This window comes from Bicyclus anynana, chromosome 18 (genome assembly GCF_947172395.1).
Source record: "Bicyclus anynana chromosome 18, ilBicAnyn1.1, whole genome shotgun sequence".
NCBI classification, from domain to species: Eukaryota; Metazoa; Arthropoda; class Insecta; order Lepidoptera; family Nymphalidae; genus Bicyclus; species Bicyclus anynana.
This window is the reverse complement of record NC_069100.1, coordinates 8,637,717-8,652,971: the sequence shown is the minus strand read 5'-3', so window position 1 is coordinate 8,652,971 and position 15,255 is coordinate 8,637,717. Positions and strand designations below refer to the sequence as shown.

At 35.1% G+C, this 15,255-nt stretch overlaps 3 protein-coding genes across 3 annotated transcripts in view; 1 reads left to right on the top strand and 2 right to left on the bottom strand.

The window, feature by feature from the left end:
• LOC112052842 (rho guanine nucleotide exchange factor 11) overlaps nt 1-6,641 on the bottom strand; it is a 201,028-nt gene extending 194,387 nt beyond the window's left edge. Inside the window, 1 exon segment of the mRNA XM_052886750.1 lies at nt 6,359-6,641. The gene's annotated coding sequence lies outside the window, so the exon portion shown is untranslated.
• Nucleotides 6,642-9,309: 2,668 nt separating this feature from the next.
• On the top strand, nt 9,310-11,542 carry LOC112055786 (gastrula zinc finger protein XlCGF46.1). The gene is made up of 2 exons (XM_024095990.2): nt 9,310-9,658; nt 10,239-11,542. Exons 1-2 carry the CDS (start codon nt 9,467-9,469, stop codon nt 11,436-11,438), a joined length of 1,392 nt encoding a protein of 463 aa, XP_023951758.1. The 5' UTR covers nt 9,310-9,466; the 3' UTR covers nt 11,439-11,542.
• Nucleotides 11,543-11,857: 315 nt separating this feature from the next.
• On the bottom strand, nt 11,858-14,654 carry LOC112055787 (zinc finger protein 227). Its single transcript, XM_024095991.2, has 2 exons — nt 13,516-14,654; nt 11,858-13,129 (listed from the first exon to the last, which is right to left on the bottom strand). The coding sequence occupies exons 1-2, from the start codon at nt 13,705-13,707 to the stop codon at nt 11,939-11,941; spliced, it is 1,383 nt and encodes a 460-aa protein (XP_023951759.1). The 5' UTR covers nt 13,708-14,654; the 3' UTR covers nt 11,858-11,938.
• Between the last annotated feature and the right edge of the window lie 601 nt (nt 14,655-15,255).

Sequence of the window (15,255 nt, the reverse complement as noted above, 5' to 3'; positions counted from 1 at the left end):
AATTACAAACACCGAGTAAACTATAAAGTGTTAGAATTATGTGGAACTCGCGCAAATTTTATTATGATTTACGAGTACGTCACAGATTTTATTACACAGAACGTAGGAATTATGTCTTTTGTTCTTTTTTTTTTTTTCTTCTTGCGTCCGTCAGTCTATAATGTAGCCTTAGCTTGAACGTAGCTTTATCATCGTACTATCAGACGCCCCAGGGGTTTCACCCGCGTAGTTCCTATTCCCGTAGAAATACGGGGATAAAACGTAGCCCATGACACTGGCAAATAACGTGGCTTTCTATTAGTAAAAGAATTCTCAAAACCGTTTCAGTAGATCCAGAGATATTACCGTCTTTTACACCATTCAAATACACAAAAAAGCATTTTTACGAGCACTTTACACGACAAACACGATTACAACTATAACACATCATACGGTAAGTTGTAATCTCCGTAGACGGGAATTACGCATTTATTCTATACTTAATACTCAATTATTTAATAATATTATAATTTGTCGTATTGTAGGGGTAAATTACGCTAAATCCAACTTTAGCCAATTTAGAAAATACATAGTCTCTGAGATTAACGCAGACGGACAATCTGAGATAGCGAAAGTATAAGAGTTCCTTGTTATCTACGGAACTTTAAAATGCGCCAAATTAACTACATTAACCTTTGAAGAAAAATTGTATTGAATACTGTTCAGAGATTTGTGGTATTCACAATATTTTAGCTTAGTTAGAGGGTAGAGAAAAACTTTGACAATATTTAAAAGATATTAATATTATTTATGACAAAAAGTATTCAATTAAAGGAGATGGTCCAAAATTGTATGGAACCTAGGATCAATCATTGTACCCTGGCGGAAATTAAAGAAAATAAATGTCTTTGGTTTAAAACTTGGGTTTAAATTTAATAAAATTCTTGTAAATTGTCTTGTTTTAAAATTTTAATGATACGGGGTACAAGAGTGGACCTGAAATGTGTGACCAATTTTTTAATCGTTATTATGATCAACGCAATGAAAAAAATTATATAAATTCTAATATACAGCATTACGCTAGGCGCACCTATCTAGGTAGCAACCTACTTGATTTAGCGGTGACGAATATGCTGAAAAACGTTAATATGTACGTCCTTGGCTAGAATCCAATGTATATGAAAATTATTAAATATAACTATCGCTCCCGATATATAATTGTCATGGGCCATGACTCGAAAATTGCCGACGTTGTGGTAATGGCACCGCCACACAGACGGCGGGTCACGGTCAGTTTACAGACAAACAATGTCATTAGAATATCGGCCTATTGACTTCAAACACAAGCTTTTTACTCGACTACGGCGTAGCCAAAAGGAATGGTAATGATTTTTGCAGTCTATGCATGTTTTACTTACTTCAGATTAATAAGTTTGTCTGTAGGCTTCGCTCATGGCCGGTAAGCCTACCGGCAAAGACGTTTCGCCAAGCGATTTAGCATTCATACATAAAAGATAGTGAATTAGCCTGCAGGGCTGTTATGTCAAACTCGAACCCTGCCGTGAATATATGTTGTCAATGGAACAATACCTAAATTACAAAAGCTACAAAAATACAATACAAAAATAAAACAAAAATTGCAAATACTCGTAAGTATATTATCTATCTAATTGTTTTACATTTGGTTAGAGTATCTACTTTTAAGACCATATTCTCTTTCTCTACTCTCTAATCTAAAGACGTTCACATAGGTTTATTTACGTTCAGCGCGCGTAATGTGGCGATGCCTTATGACATCAAGGTCATGTTTTATCCCAAGATCACTGTGGAGTAATTTTCGGAAAGACTGTATCTAAATAAAACATTTATGATGCGTAAATAGGCCTAACGACTTACCTGCCGGAAATTAATGATGGTTAGTGCGATTTTGATGGCTTTTATAACAAGTTGGTAGGTTCCTTCATCTGATATCATTCTGAAGAGTTGAAAGTTGCCAATTATAGTAGTAAGTTTCAGTTGGAAAGTCACAGGTTAAAACTAGCAAGATATCCTGGCCGGTTATATAAATTTTTAGGGTTGCGTAGTCAACAGAAAACCCTTATAGTTTCGCCATGTTCGTCTGTTCGTCCGCGGTTTAGCTCAGAGACTATAGCATTATAGAAAGCTTTTTAGGGTACTTCCCCTATATGTAAAGTGCGCGCCTGAAACCACGGAGCGTCGGCTACTTATTTATAAATGAAGAAAAAGACGTTGCTGTCAACAAATACTATGACCGTTGCTAACATGAATCAGTCAGTCAGTTCACCAAACTGACGTGTTTCCAAACGTTTATCGGCGCCAACTACAAAGGCAGTGCATTAAAGTTAACTGCGGAGTCACGCCTGGTACACGATTCGATTTGCGTCGATCGTTTTCTGTTTTGGCGATGCGATCAAACGCCGCGTGTTTCCGCTAGCCGTCCGTCAGTCTGTAAATCAGATCCTGATTTATTTATCACTACTATTTGTCTACCATCATTAACAACCCATATTCGGCTCACTGTTGAACACGAGTCTCCTCTGGGAATCAGAGGGATTAAGCTAATAATCCACCACGCTGGCCCAGTGCGGATTGGCAGACTACACAAGTAGAGAATTAAGAAAGTTCTCAACTATGCAGGGTTCCTCACGATGTTTTTCTTTATTGTTTGATATATAATTTCAAATGCAAACGTTGGAGGTTCATGCCTCGGACCGGATTCGAACCTACGCCCTTGGATTCAAAGTATTTCAAAATTTTCAATTTTATTATAAAAGTGCACACCGATACCTAAGCAGTAAATTTATTCCCACTTTTTAGTAATACCTATACCATTTCTATCTCAAAAATCGTGAAAATTATGTTATGCTACAAACAACTCATAAACCTTAAACATTTGCTATAATGTTTCGGCGTCGGTACCTATATCACAGCTAGGTCCACAAAATGGCGGGCAAATATTAGCACTAAAGCGCCCTACGCTACGCCATTGGCCGAGTGTCAGATTTCATACATCGCGGTATACGCACAAAGTGAGACCACTTGAACTACAAACTTGCGTAAAAAAATATAAAACCAACCTTTGGCCACGTTTTGCTGTGGCTCTTAAAATATTAAAATAATTGCTGTTCGTTAGTCTCGCTAAAACTCGAGAATGGATTTATTTTATCTTGGTCTTGACATGTTCGTGAAAGTATAGGGAATGTTTAAAACAGTGAGAAAAATTAGAATAATTGCTGTGAAAACAATAAAAACAACCCTTTTCAATTTCCCATACATACGTTAAAGAGTCAAGGGGTAGTGGTAGGGTAGGAGTTGGGTAGGGATAGGAAAGTAGTGCACGTAGGTCAAAGCTTAATCAGGTTCACTAGTAGTTAATAATAATATTTTTTATAAGAAACTAAATGAAAGTATCTCTAAGAGCATCTCCAGTGAGGCTTGGACCTCAACTTCAAGGTACATTTGAGTCAGTGGGATTTTTTGGCTGAGTGCATTATTCCTGATATCCAACTGATGGCCTATGCCAAACATGGCAGACAGAATTTTTCAATAATTGTTATTACTATAAAAAATAACCTAATGTTAAGACATTAGGTTAATCAGTCAAGTAAGTAAATTTTGATTAAGGCCACTGCTGCTGTAACTCATCTCTACTTAAAAAATGTACTAAGTCCATACTGTCTGCAGTCCTCATAGTCTCATACATAATAATAGTACCTACATAGTGTGAACAAGGCGTGAAGGGCATGCGTACGGAAGCAGTGGTTTCTCTAAGGCTACATTCACACTATGTCCTAAACAAATCAAAGAGTAAATTGACTTCAGGTATGCCCACACCCTCCACTCCCATAAGCCGCTTTATATTGGCTTACCTTTTAAAAATTCATAATACTTGTACATATGCATTATTGTGCTAAATAGGTATACCATATAACCACAGTATTTCTATAACCTTGGTGTGAATACGTGCAACACAAGCCAAAGAATTTTAGATTCTCTTGGCAAGCGTATATTACGGTGAAAGGCCTGTACTTGTATTTTATAGGAACTAATTTATGAACAGAAACAGCAATGGACGTTCAGACAATTCGCGATTTTATGAGCAAATGCAAGCTATCCCATGGCAGGTTATATTTTCTTCTCTTTATAACAAGTATGTGTGCCTGAGACAGAAATTTAATATCCCCACTTATTTCAAAATTAGATTTTATTATTATTTACTTAAGTGATAAGCAATAGTTCATTGATTGTGAATTATATTTTTTCGTAAATTATATTTCATAAGCAGATGTGTATTTGGTATTGGAAATAAATAAGATTACCAAGATAGATTATCAAGTTAACCATTGACTACAATCTCACCTGATGGTAAATAATGATGCAATCTAAGATGTTATTAATTACAGACCAATTACAATACTACCAACACTTAGTAAGGTTTTTGAAAAAATCATTATAAATCAACTTTTAAGTCATTTTAATTTGAATAATTTATTTCACCCTGAACAGTATGGTTTTACAAAAGGTCGCAATATAACTGATGCAGGTGCTAAACTTTTAAAACATATATATGATGCATGGGTAAATGCTAAGAATGCTATTGGTGTATTTTGTGATTTGTCCAAAGCATTCGATTCTGTTGACCATAACATTCTTCTACTTAAGTTAAGCCACTATGGCATAAAAAATGTTGCTCTTGATCTCATCGCCTCTTATCTTAGTGATAGAACACAAAAGGTATGCATAAATGATTCAAAGTCGTGCGGTTTTTCTAACACAATGGGCGTCCCACAGGGTAACTGACATCCAGGTATTCACTAATCCTGAGAGAACCATAAATTTTTCTGGGATAAAAAGTAGCCTGTATGATGTTCAATCTTCCATGAAAAGTATAATTAACCATCTATGCATTCTAAACATTAGCCCAAACAATGCAACCACAACACAACAGCAACCAGACAAGAAAACAAAAAAATAACAAAAAATTTAAAAAAATGGTTTGTGTGTTGAATTATGAAATTACAGGGTGCTAGAGAGTATTTCCCATAACTCTGGAGTTATATTCTTCATATGTTCTAAAATTTAATATTTCAGGGTAAATAATATTTCTGTTGCCATAACCAATTTCATTTAAGAGCTGTGATAGCCCAGTGGATATGACCTCTGCCTCCGATTCCGGAGGGTGTGGGTTCGAATCCGGTCCGGGGCATGCACCTCCAACTTATCAGTTGTGTGCATTTTAAGAAATTAAATATCACGTGTCTCAATCGGTGAAAGAAAACATCACGAGGAAACCTGCATACCAGAGAATTATCTTAATTCTCTGCGTGTGTGAAGTCTGCCAATCCGCATTGGGCCAGCGTGGTGGACTATTGGCCTTACCCCTCTCTTTCTGAGAGGAGACTCGAGCTCAGCAGTGAGCCGAATATGGGTTGATGACGACGACCAATTTCACATATTTTAATATGCAAGGATAGATAAAGGTGTGTGTTACATGGATATTGCATGAAAATTGAAAACATGAAAATTTCAAAATGAAATTAAAAGAAAAAATTTTGTTATGCAGTTCGACTCCCTATAAGTGGACTCATCAACACTGAAATTATGGGAAATACTCCCAAGTACCCTGTATAATAAAATAAATATAGGTATGTTTTTTGTAATATGTGTGTTGTATTTAAAATAAAATCAGAAGTACAAGCATTGAGGAAATGTAATTTCCATTACAGATCTTAGTTAAATTGTAAGCAATAACTTACTATCAATAAAGAGTACAAATGGTAACATTATCGTCTTTGTCATGCACTGAGCACTGACCTCATCCTAGCATTGATAAAATATACAATAGACCACATTTGGGCTGATTAGGTTACTAGGTACTGGGTTAGCCAATACAAGTAGAAAGACACTGGTGATAGTTTAAAGGACTTCTATTGAAGTTATTAATGTAAATAAAGCATAGAGATTCCAAATACCCGAACATGATGTGATAGACTATGCAGCGACGTCCTACGCGCCTTATGTCATGCTTAATCTTAGAGGGTCGCTCTATAATTGGTTCGAAGTGACCCTCGACCTCACCACCGACCTACGAATCTAATATTTCGTAATAGGCCACCAAAACAATAATATTCGACACACTTTCATAACGTAAAGGAGTGACACAACTTGATACATCGCAAGAAATCGCACTTTCTCGCTCACACTTGAACAAAAACACAAAAAGTTATGAGACAAAAACCATTTGTCAAAACTTTTAAAACTAATAACACGCATCACGAAGACAAATAGTAATTAATAATTAGGTACTTTTAAACTAATTTATAACTTATTGGTTGTAACTGATAACTGCAATACTAACCGTGACCAAGTAAACATAAATCCAAAACGGACAGCAAAGTGATGATCTCCGTGAAAACAAGACACAAAACACTCACAAAAACTCTCTCTTTTCACTTTATCACAACGTTAACACATAGGTGACATCAACATGCACTAGCACGGGACACTGCGAGGAACACGATACCTGCACTTTAATGTTTATTTACAGTTATTATGTATCGTTCTACAAAAGGCATATTTCACGGGACGTCTGTCGCAGTCCAACGAGTTTCAGCCATTTTGAATTTTTCTATGATTGTCGATTGACAGAAATTTGACAGAAAACTTTTCTATTTATTTTATTCTTGGCTCTCGATTCTAGCTTTTTTGAGTACAAGAGAAAGCTCCTTGGATTATCATATTCTTTGAGAGAAACTACGTTCCAAAGCGATAATGATCAATAAGATCTTTTTCTCAAACTTTTAGTTGCGTGGAATAGGTGTCAAAGCGTGGAAAGCTTAGTGGAACGGAAAAACTCTTTGATTATCAAATTCCTTAGTCATTGGAAAGACTCTCGTGAAAATATAAAAAAAATTATTCATTTGGTCTGAGGAAACCATAAATTATCGCGCTAGGATTTTGAATTTTTGAAATGTTGTTAATATTTTTTAGAAATGTTTTCGAATCAAAAAACCTTTTTATTTTTGCTTCTACTAACAGTAAGTTACTTTATTGCCATACTATTTAGGAATTCTGGACTGGTGCAATTTAATTGATTTTGTTTCCCTTTTTAAATACAGATATTATTCCATATCGTTTATAGTAAAGATTTATGGGAAAAAGATAAAGCAGTGGTTAATCACGGTAAATATTTTTCTGTTATAACTTTTCAAGATAATATATATGTTTATTAAAGATTAGATATTTATAGACATTTATAGTAATCTAGCTCTGCGCTGACCAACCCGCATGCCCATCGTAGTCAGTACCTATTGGACAAAACTTTGTATGGTCAGCAAAAACAAAATGATGATTTGAAGTCCCTACAAAAGGCCTATGTCCTGCAGTGGATGTCCATAGGCTGATATGATGAAGATAATAATAATAGGTTATCATATTTTGCTCAAAATGCTCCCCAATTTTATAGTTTTTATAATATCCTCTTCATAGAGTCATCAGAATACCCTTTGAACTTAAGCCACGTGTTGGGTGACGCAAGAAATGTGTTAGGTACATTTGTTGAAAAAATGTTGGCAAAGAAGCGATTGCTCGGTTTTGATGCAAATAAATGGTACTGGTGACTGAATAAATGAAAAATTCATATTTTGAACAAAACATCTTTTATTATTGGGAAGTGGCTGGATGAGGAAGGCTCCAACCGTGTGTGGTGGCGCTCTCTCGGAAAGAGCTATGTCCAGGAGTGGACGGATGCAGGCTGATGACGATCTTTTAATAGAACAAAATATATTGAATCAAATCTTTTTTTCAAAATACCTTGGAACGTTACAGCATTTGAAAAAAAATCTATTGATATATACAGAATCTACGAAATTTATATTTCATTTGAGAAATGACTGTAAGTTGATGACTATTTGCAATTTTCACTGTGTGTTTCCAATTCCATCCACCAGTCTTTAAGACAAAGTTTGCATATTTTATATTTCAGGACAATTTAATTAATAATTCAAATCAGAATGTAACCACAATAAAACAGAGTTCTTCTAAAGGTGGGTACAGATTGGTGCAATGCAACATGTAATGCAACATGCAATGCAAGAATTTGCCTTCCACATTGCTGCAATGTATCACGAATGTTCGTGGTTCTTCTGAAATTAGCGCGATCAACCAAAAAAACAAACAAACTCTTCAGCTATTTAGTATTAGTATAGAATAGTATATAAGCAGAACACTGAAAGGCGAGCCCCTTGTAAAACACCAGGTCCTGCCCGAGTACCCTCACTAATCTCGGAAATAACTCGCGCCACGGAAACAACTCCCGCCCCCTAGCGTCGGCATGAGCCAATACGAAATAGTCGAGTGTCGTTTTATCCTTCTCAGACGACTCAGGCCTTTATTTTAATAATAGTCGAAGACTCAGGCTTGTTCGGACTACTTTAGCAGTTTAATCTAGTGCGAATGATTTTTGGGCAGAGGCAAGTAGGTTAATCCTAGTTTGGACTACTTTAGAATTTTAGTCGAGTAGTGTACTGATTACTTGCTACTGCCCCAAAATCGTTCGCACTTTAAACCAGTACAGTCACAAGGAGTTGCGCATAGATAATACACTAGAGTGGTGGTATGCAAAATGAACAACCTACAACGCAATAAAGTACCTAATTAAACTGATTGAGCTAATCATAATGGCTGTATTTGTTAGTTACGGTATTTTGTGGACTTAACATTCTTTAAACACTCATGGTCTAAGTATTTTGTAACAAATTTCGTAGTTATTTCTTCGGTACTGCGAAGTGTCATTTTATGATTTTAGGAACAACTAACGAACTTGACTTGATTCGCCAGGTTCGGACTTGTTTAGCCGATGAACCAATGAGCGAGGACGCGTGGTGTGAGGCGCTACTCGCCCGTTAAAATAGAGTAAAATGGATTGACTCGTCTGAACTATTTAATAACCTACTCGTCAAAATGTTTGGTGTTCAGACACGTTCAGCATTCAGCAGCTAAATTTTACATTATTCGACTAAATTGCTAAAGCAGTCTGAACAAGCCTTTAGGTCTAGTTTGGACTACTTTAGTATTTTAGTCAAATACGAACAATTTTTGTACCAAAAATTGTTTGCACTCGACTTATATACTAAAGTAGTCTGACGGACGTTTAGTACGCCACTCGACTATAATGCTAAAGTAGTCCGAACGGCGTTATTCGTCTGAGTACTCGGACGAATTTTGACGTCTGTGCTAAAATGTAATCTGTATCTGGCACAGACTACAGCAAAGAAAATTATACCTGACATTATGGTTCAATTTTAGAATTCCGAATTTGTCATAAAATGGCGTCATTTTGAGCAATTTTCATGTAACGAGTTCTTGAACGAAAAGTTGTGAAGGTGCTTGTAAAAGCGCGCGTATTATTTGATTGAATGTCGGTTGATTAATGTTTGTGGTATTTAATATTTATTCACAATAAAACATGTTGGAGGATTCAGATTTAAATGCTATCGTTTATAATATTATTAGCGAGAATCGCTACAGCAATTGCAGGTTATGCTTGAACATTTTACACGAACATTATGTCCGTTTCGACGACTTGGTCTCCTTAAACCCTGAAGGTGATAATTTTCAACCTTTGGCGACAATCCTGACTAAACTTCTAGGTGAAAATGTAAGTATACATTAAAGAGTATCTACTTATTTACTTATAAATAAATAAATATACGCAAACAATACACACATTATAGACCCAAATTAAGCGTAGCTAGTTATGGGTACTAAGATTTCACTGATAAATAAGTATTTATATTTAAACTAATAATTTTAAGATGGAATATTTGATTGTTTGTTTGTTTGCATTGCTCTGAAACTATGAAACCGATTTGATAAATTTTTCACTGTTGGGAAGCTACACTATGCCAAAGTCTATATTTTATCCCCTAGTTCCTACGGGAACGAGATTGACGCGGGTGAAACCGCGCGTCATCTACTAGTAATGTAATATTTACACACAGACTGGAAAAATGTCACGCTCTTACCACAAAACACAAATATTTTCCAGTTGTGGGAAATGGCCACAGATGTGGAAAGCAGGGTCACCCACTGTGTCATGCGGCCATCGGTAGTAGTTAAATTAATAGACTAATAGTGCTATTATTTGAAGATCTACTATACTTACATTATTTACTATTTTAAAAGCTATTGGATAATTTTATAAAGCTATTGTTGATTGTAGAATAATTATTTTGCAGATTTGCGATGAGATTACTGGGATTGATGCTGTGTGTCCTGACTGTGTTGCGCACGTACTTTCATCGGTCCGTTTTATGGAAAAATGCCAGAAATCTGATTATCTCATAAACCAAGTTTTCGAAAACCTTACACAGACTCTTAGTGTTGACATAAACACAAAAGATAAAAACAAAGCATTATATTTATTGATTGAAAACTTGGAGTCCAAAGCACTTTTAGTGAAAAAGAATAAAGAAAAACAAAATATTGATAATGTGAAACATTTGCACAAATGCCATGTGTGCCTTGAATATTTTGATACAGTTCAAGAGTTTACAGCACATAACCTAACTCTACATGATACTTACACATGTGAAATATGTTTAGAAACATTTGAAAATGACTTTGAGTTAATAAATCATGGAAGTACCTATCACAGATACAAATGTCCAGAATGCCCCCAGTACCGGAGTACAGTTGTGGGGCTAAAAAACCATGAAAACATGATGCACTCTACATATACTTGTAAAGAGTGTGGAAAAACCTGCCAAGGCTTACACAAACTTCAAATACATGAAGACAAACACAAGGTGAAGAGTGTTTGTCCTAAATGTGGTAAAACCTATACCACAAGAGAGTTTTATGAAAAACATGTAGAGTTGTGTCTTAAAGACTTAATTGATCCTCACCCAATAAGGAGTACTATGGAGAAGGCATTTACATGCGAGAAATGTGATAAGGCTTACAGCACACCTGGTGGACTCCGAGTGCATGAACGTTTTGCTCATGGCAATGCAAAGCCTCACATTTGTAAAGAGTGTGGTAAAATGTTTACTGCTCCTAGTTATTTGAAGGTGCACATGGTAAAACATACAGGAGAAAAGAATTTTAAATGTGAAATATGTACCAACCGGTTTGTTTCCAAAGAGGCTCTTTTGTATCATACTAGACGACACACTGGTGAAAAACCGTACAGTTGCAAGATATGCAATGAAAAATTTGTGAATGCCTCAGCTAGAGCCGAACATATAAAGTTCAAACATGTAGGTCCTACTTTAATGTGCGAGATATGTTCACGGAAATTTGTAACTACACATTTTTTGAAACAACACATAAGTAGGCATCATGACCCAACTAGCAAATTGTATTATGGAAGAAATATGATACCACCCAACTTGCCTGTTGAACAAAACATGAGGAGATTTATAATTGAGCCTTGATAAGACTTGTGATATGTTTTAAACATCTCTTGTAAATTTAATTTTATAAATTTAATAATTAATAAAAAAATCTTTCACCTCAATGCACTTCAGAGCTTAAGCTAGTTATGTCATTATTATTTTAACTTGCATGTATGGTAAAAGGTATGTGAAATTTTTATTGTATAAGCTTGGTAGTCAATTATAATTTTAATTATTGAAATTTAATAATATTATAATATTTGACATTATTTAATGGAAAATGTTTATATAGATAAATGGGCTTTTCAATACAAAAAGAATTTTTCAGTTCTAACCAGTAGGTATGTTGTGAGCGGTTAAGGTAGAGGTACAAAGGAGCCTTAATGGGCGGAGTGAGTATGCAAACATTGAATGCATGTAATTTCATAACTGCTTGGTATTTTTAAATAAAACAAAAATTTGTGTAGATACAGTAGTTTTATATAATATAGGAAAGCTTTATTGTAACAAAATTTCAAGTGAATTAGATCTTGATATTGTTAACTTTGCGGTATGTCAGATCCTGTTACATACAATTTACTGCTTTGTTTGAAATGTCTTTTCAAATGCTTTCGCCATTCATAGCGGGTTACAAATTTGGCCTCACATAAACTACATTTATGTGCTGGTTCAAAGTGCTTCCTCTTTTGATGTTCCAATCTTCTAGAAGCAGATAAAAAGCTTTGATCACATAAACTGCAAGGGTACGGACGTTCTCCAGTGTGTAAACGTATATGATTAATTAATGATTTGTGTGTAACAAATTTCCCTCCACATTTCTCACAATAGAACTTTTTCTCCTTTGTATGTGTCACAATGTGATCATTCAGTCGACTGATGACATCAAACTTTTTATTACACCATTTGCAAGATAGAACTTTACCAAATCCATGTGCAGTTTTCATATGAGAATTTAAACCACTTTTGGCTTGATATGCTTTTTGGCAGATATCACAAATGTAGGTATCTGGATTTCCAATTTTCCCACAGTACTTCATATGTAACTTGAAATATTTTATGTTTCTGTAACCTTTGTTGCAGAAAGGGCATGTATTTACTTTGTGATGGTCCAAGTGGAATTTAAGAGCTTTTTTAGATGGTAATTCAATATCACAGTCCTTACATTTCATAGGAATGTGTTCTGTTCTCAAGTGATGTTTTAAAACTCTTTTAGTACTAAACTTTTTGGGGCAAATATCACATTTAATTTTTTTTGGATAATGCACTCTTTCAATGTGTATGTGTAAATAATTCTGCATACTAAATACTTTTGTACAATTAGGACATGGGTGTAAAGTTTTCTTATGGAATTTAATATGTTTTTTCAACAAAAACTGTGCTTTGAATCTCTTTCCACATTTCTCACAAACTAATTCACTTTTATTCCCTGTTAAGCTTTTTTTGTATGATTTAATAGCTTTATTAACATTACATAGAGTTCTTTGTTTAGTCCCAGTAGTGCATTTTTGATGACTGGTGAACATATCAGTTTTGTGTATAGTAGCAAATACACTATTCATATCTTGCAAGTTAAGTTTGCATGAGTTTGAAAAGGTGTTGTTGAGATCTTTTAACACCTTATCCCATATATTGTTGGAGAATTCTTTTAGTTGTTGAAAAAGGTATGAATTTATTAAAATTGTTGTGCAGTCGCTGCACACAACTTGAGGCAGAAGAGGCTCATCAGGGATCTGAAAAAAGTCTGACATTGTAATGTTATTTGTTTTTTCATGTTGCTTGCACTTGACAATCATGCCTGATGGAAAGCAATGATGAGAATATTTAAGATGAAGCACGCTTGCCTAGGAGGTGCCTATTCACTCTTGCCTTGAAGATTTTTTTTTTGGTGTTTTTTCTTTGCAATCTTTTATTAAAACATTCAGCAAATGGTCTGTAGTAATGACTTGGAGGGCATCACATCCAGTGATATGAGCCCTATGTATTCTTCTCTTTATTAAAGAAAAAATTAGGTTAAAGAATTTAATATAAAGACTTAAGTACTTTATTATTTTGTAGAAATGCTTAATATGTTAATAGTAAAAGAAGAAATAATGATATTGACGAAATATATACTTACACCTAGATTGGTGAGGACACAGTTATAAGTTACTGAATCTTGACAGTATGGAGTCTTAACTTGTACAATATTTTTTAATGAAACTGCTGCTTCTCTTGATTGTATTGAGGATAAACATAACCTGCATAATTCCTTATTCTCACCACATATGTATTTTAGTGCTAATAAAGTGATCTGGTCGTCTAACCGCATTTTCTAGTTTATATATATAATTTAACAAAACGAAGTAATGCAGGAGTAGGACCTCTTAAGAATTTATTCTTTGAAGGTGAATATTTATTATTATTATTCTTCTTATATATTTAATGGCTTTTGGTTATGCCAAGACAGCACAATTTACTATGCCAATGTCGCGTAGCTTGGGCCTTGGAGACACAGACATTAATGCTTGGAGAAAACAATGTAAATATTATTGATAATTATGTATTGACCACAAAACAAACAGCTTTTGAAATTTCAGTATTAACATTTTGACAATTGACATCAAACCATAGAGTAGTATAATACATTGGGAAACCATCAAACTCAAAGATTGACATTATGACTTGACGCTGACGGATCAGTGGTGATTGGTGTTACCACAGACGTCACACGGGTGGCATTGGCAGGCGCAGGAGTAAACTGTCAGTTTGTACCTAAAAGAACTAGAGATTGGAGAGCGTAAATCGATATAATTTACAATTATTCTCTGACACTAGTCTTTAGTATCGAATAAAAGCCAACAAACTGACTGTAAATTAAAGTATGCGCAGTAACACATTTGTGTTAGCGACGTTGATGGATTGATTGACGTACAGTAGGAGAAGCCACGAGTACATCAACATGTGATTTTTTACTACCTACCTCCTCTGTCATAATTATTTGTTCTTTTTTAAAATTAATAACAATGTTTACAAAATATATTGTTCAAGAAGAATTGAATTGAATATATTGTTGTTCGTCGAAGCTTTTTGCTGTAAGACTATTGACTGAAACAACAATCAAAACAATAATAGTTGACTCAACATCTAAGGCGTAGCTACCGCTGTATCAGCCGTATCAATGATATGGGGCCTCCGGACTACAGGTCACTTCGGACTACTCACAAAAGGTCACACAATGTCAGTTACCTACTAAATACTATAGGCTTGCGCCCTTTAGCTTTTAGCGATGTCCATTCTTAGCTTGCGTCAGTTCTCTTTACCAAGGGATAGCGAGGTAAGACCCTTGTACATACTTACATTCATCTTGAGAAAATGATCACAGAGATTGCACTCCTCACGATTATGGAGGTTCTTGGCGTTAAAGAAGCCACGTACCCACACTTGCATGGGAGGTAGGTATAACCTCATTTTTTTATGAAGAAAATTTTGCCATATATTTTAATATGACCAATATTCCCATTACTATCTTACTAGTCAGGAAAGACCGTATTAGGAGAGGGTACGACCATAGACTAGCGGGGCGGGGATCGAACCTCCACACCTCGGTGATGAGTCCGTCCGCTCTTACCGTTGAGCTATTGAGGCACTCTACTCATAAACGGGGGTGATGCATCTGGTATAACGTCAGCAGTTTGCGGACTTTATAGTCCAGGGGAAAGGAAAAGTTCACTTTAAAATGCCAAAAGTGTATATTGTAAGGTTTTGTAAATATTATTGTCTAAAATGTGGTTTTTCTAGTTAAATTTATATGGAATATTACATTGTTATACAAAATGGAATTCATAAGAACAATATTAACACGTCCGGCAGTATGGCC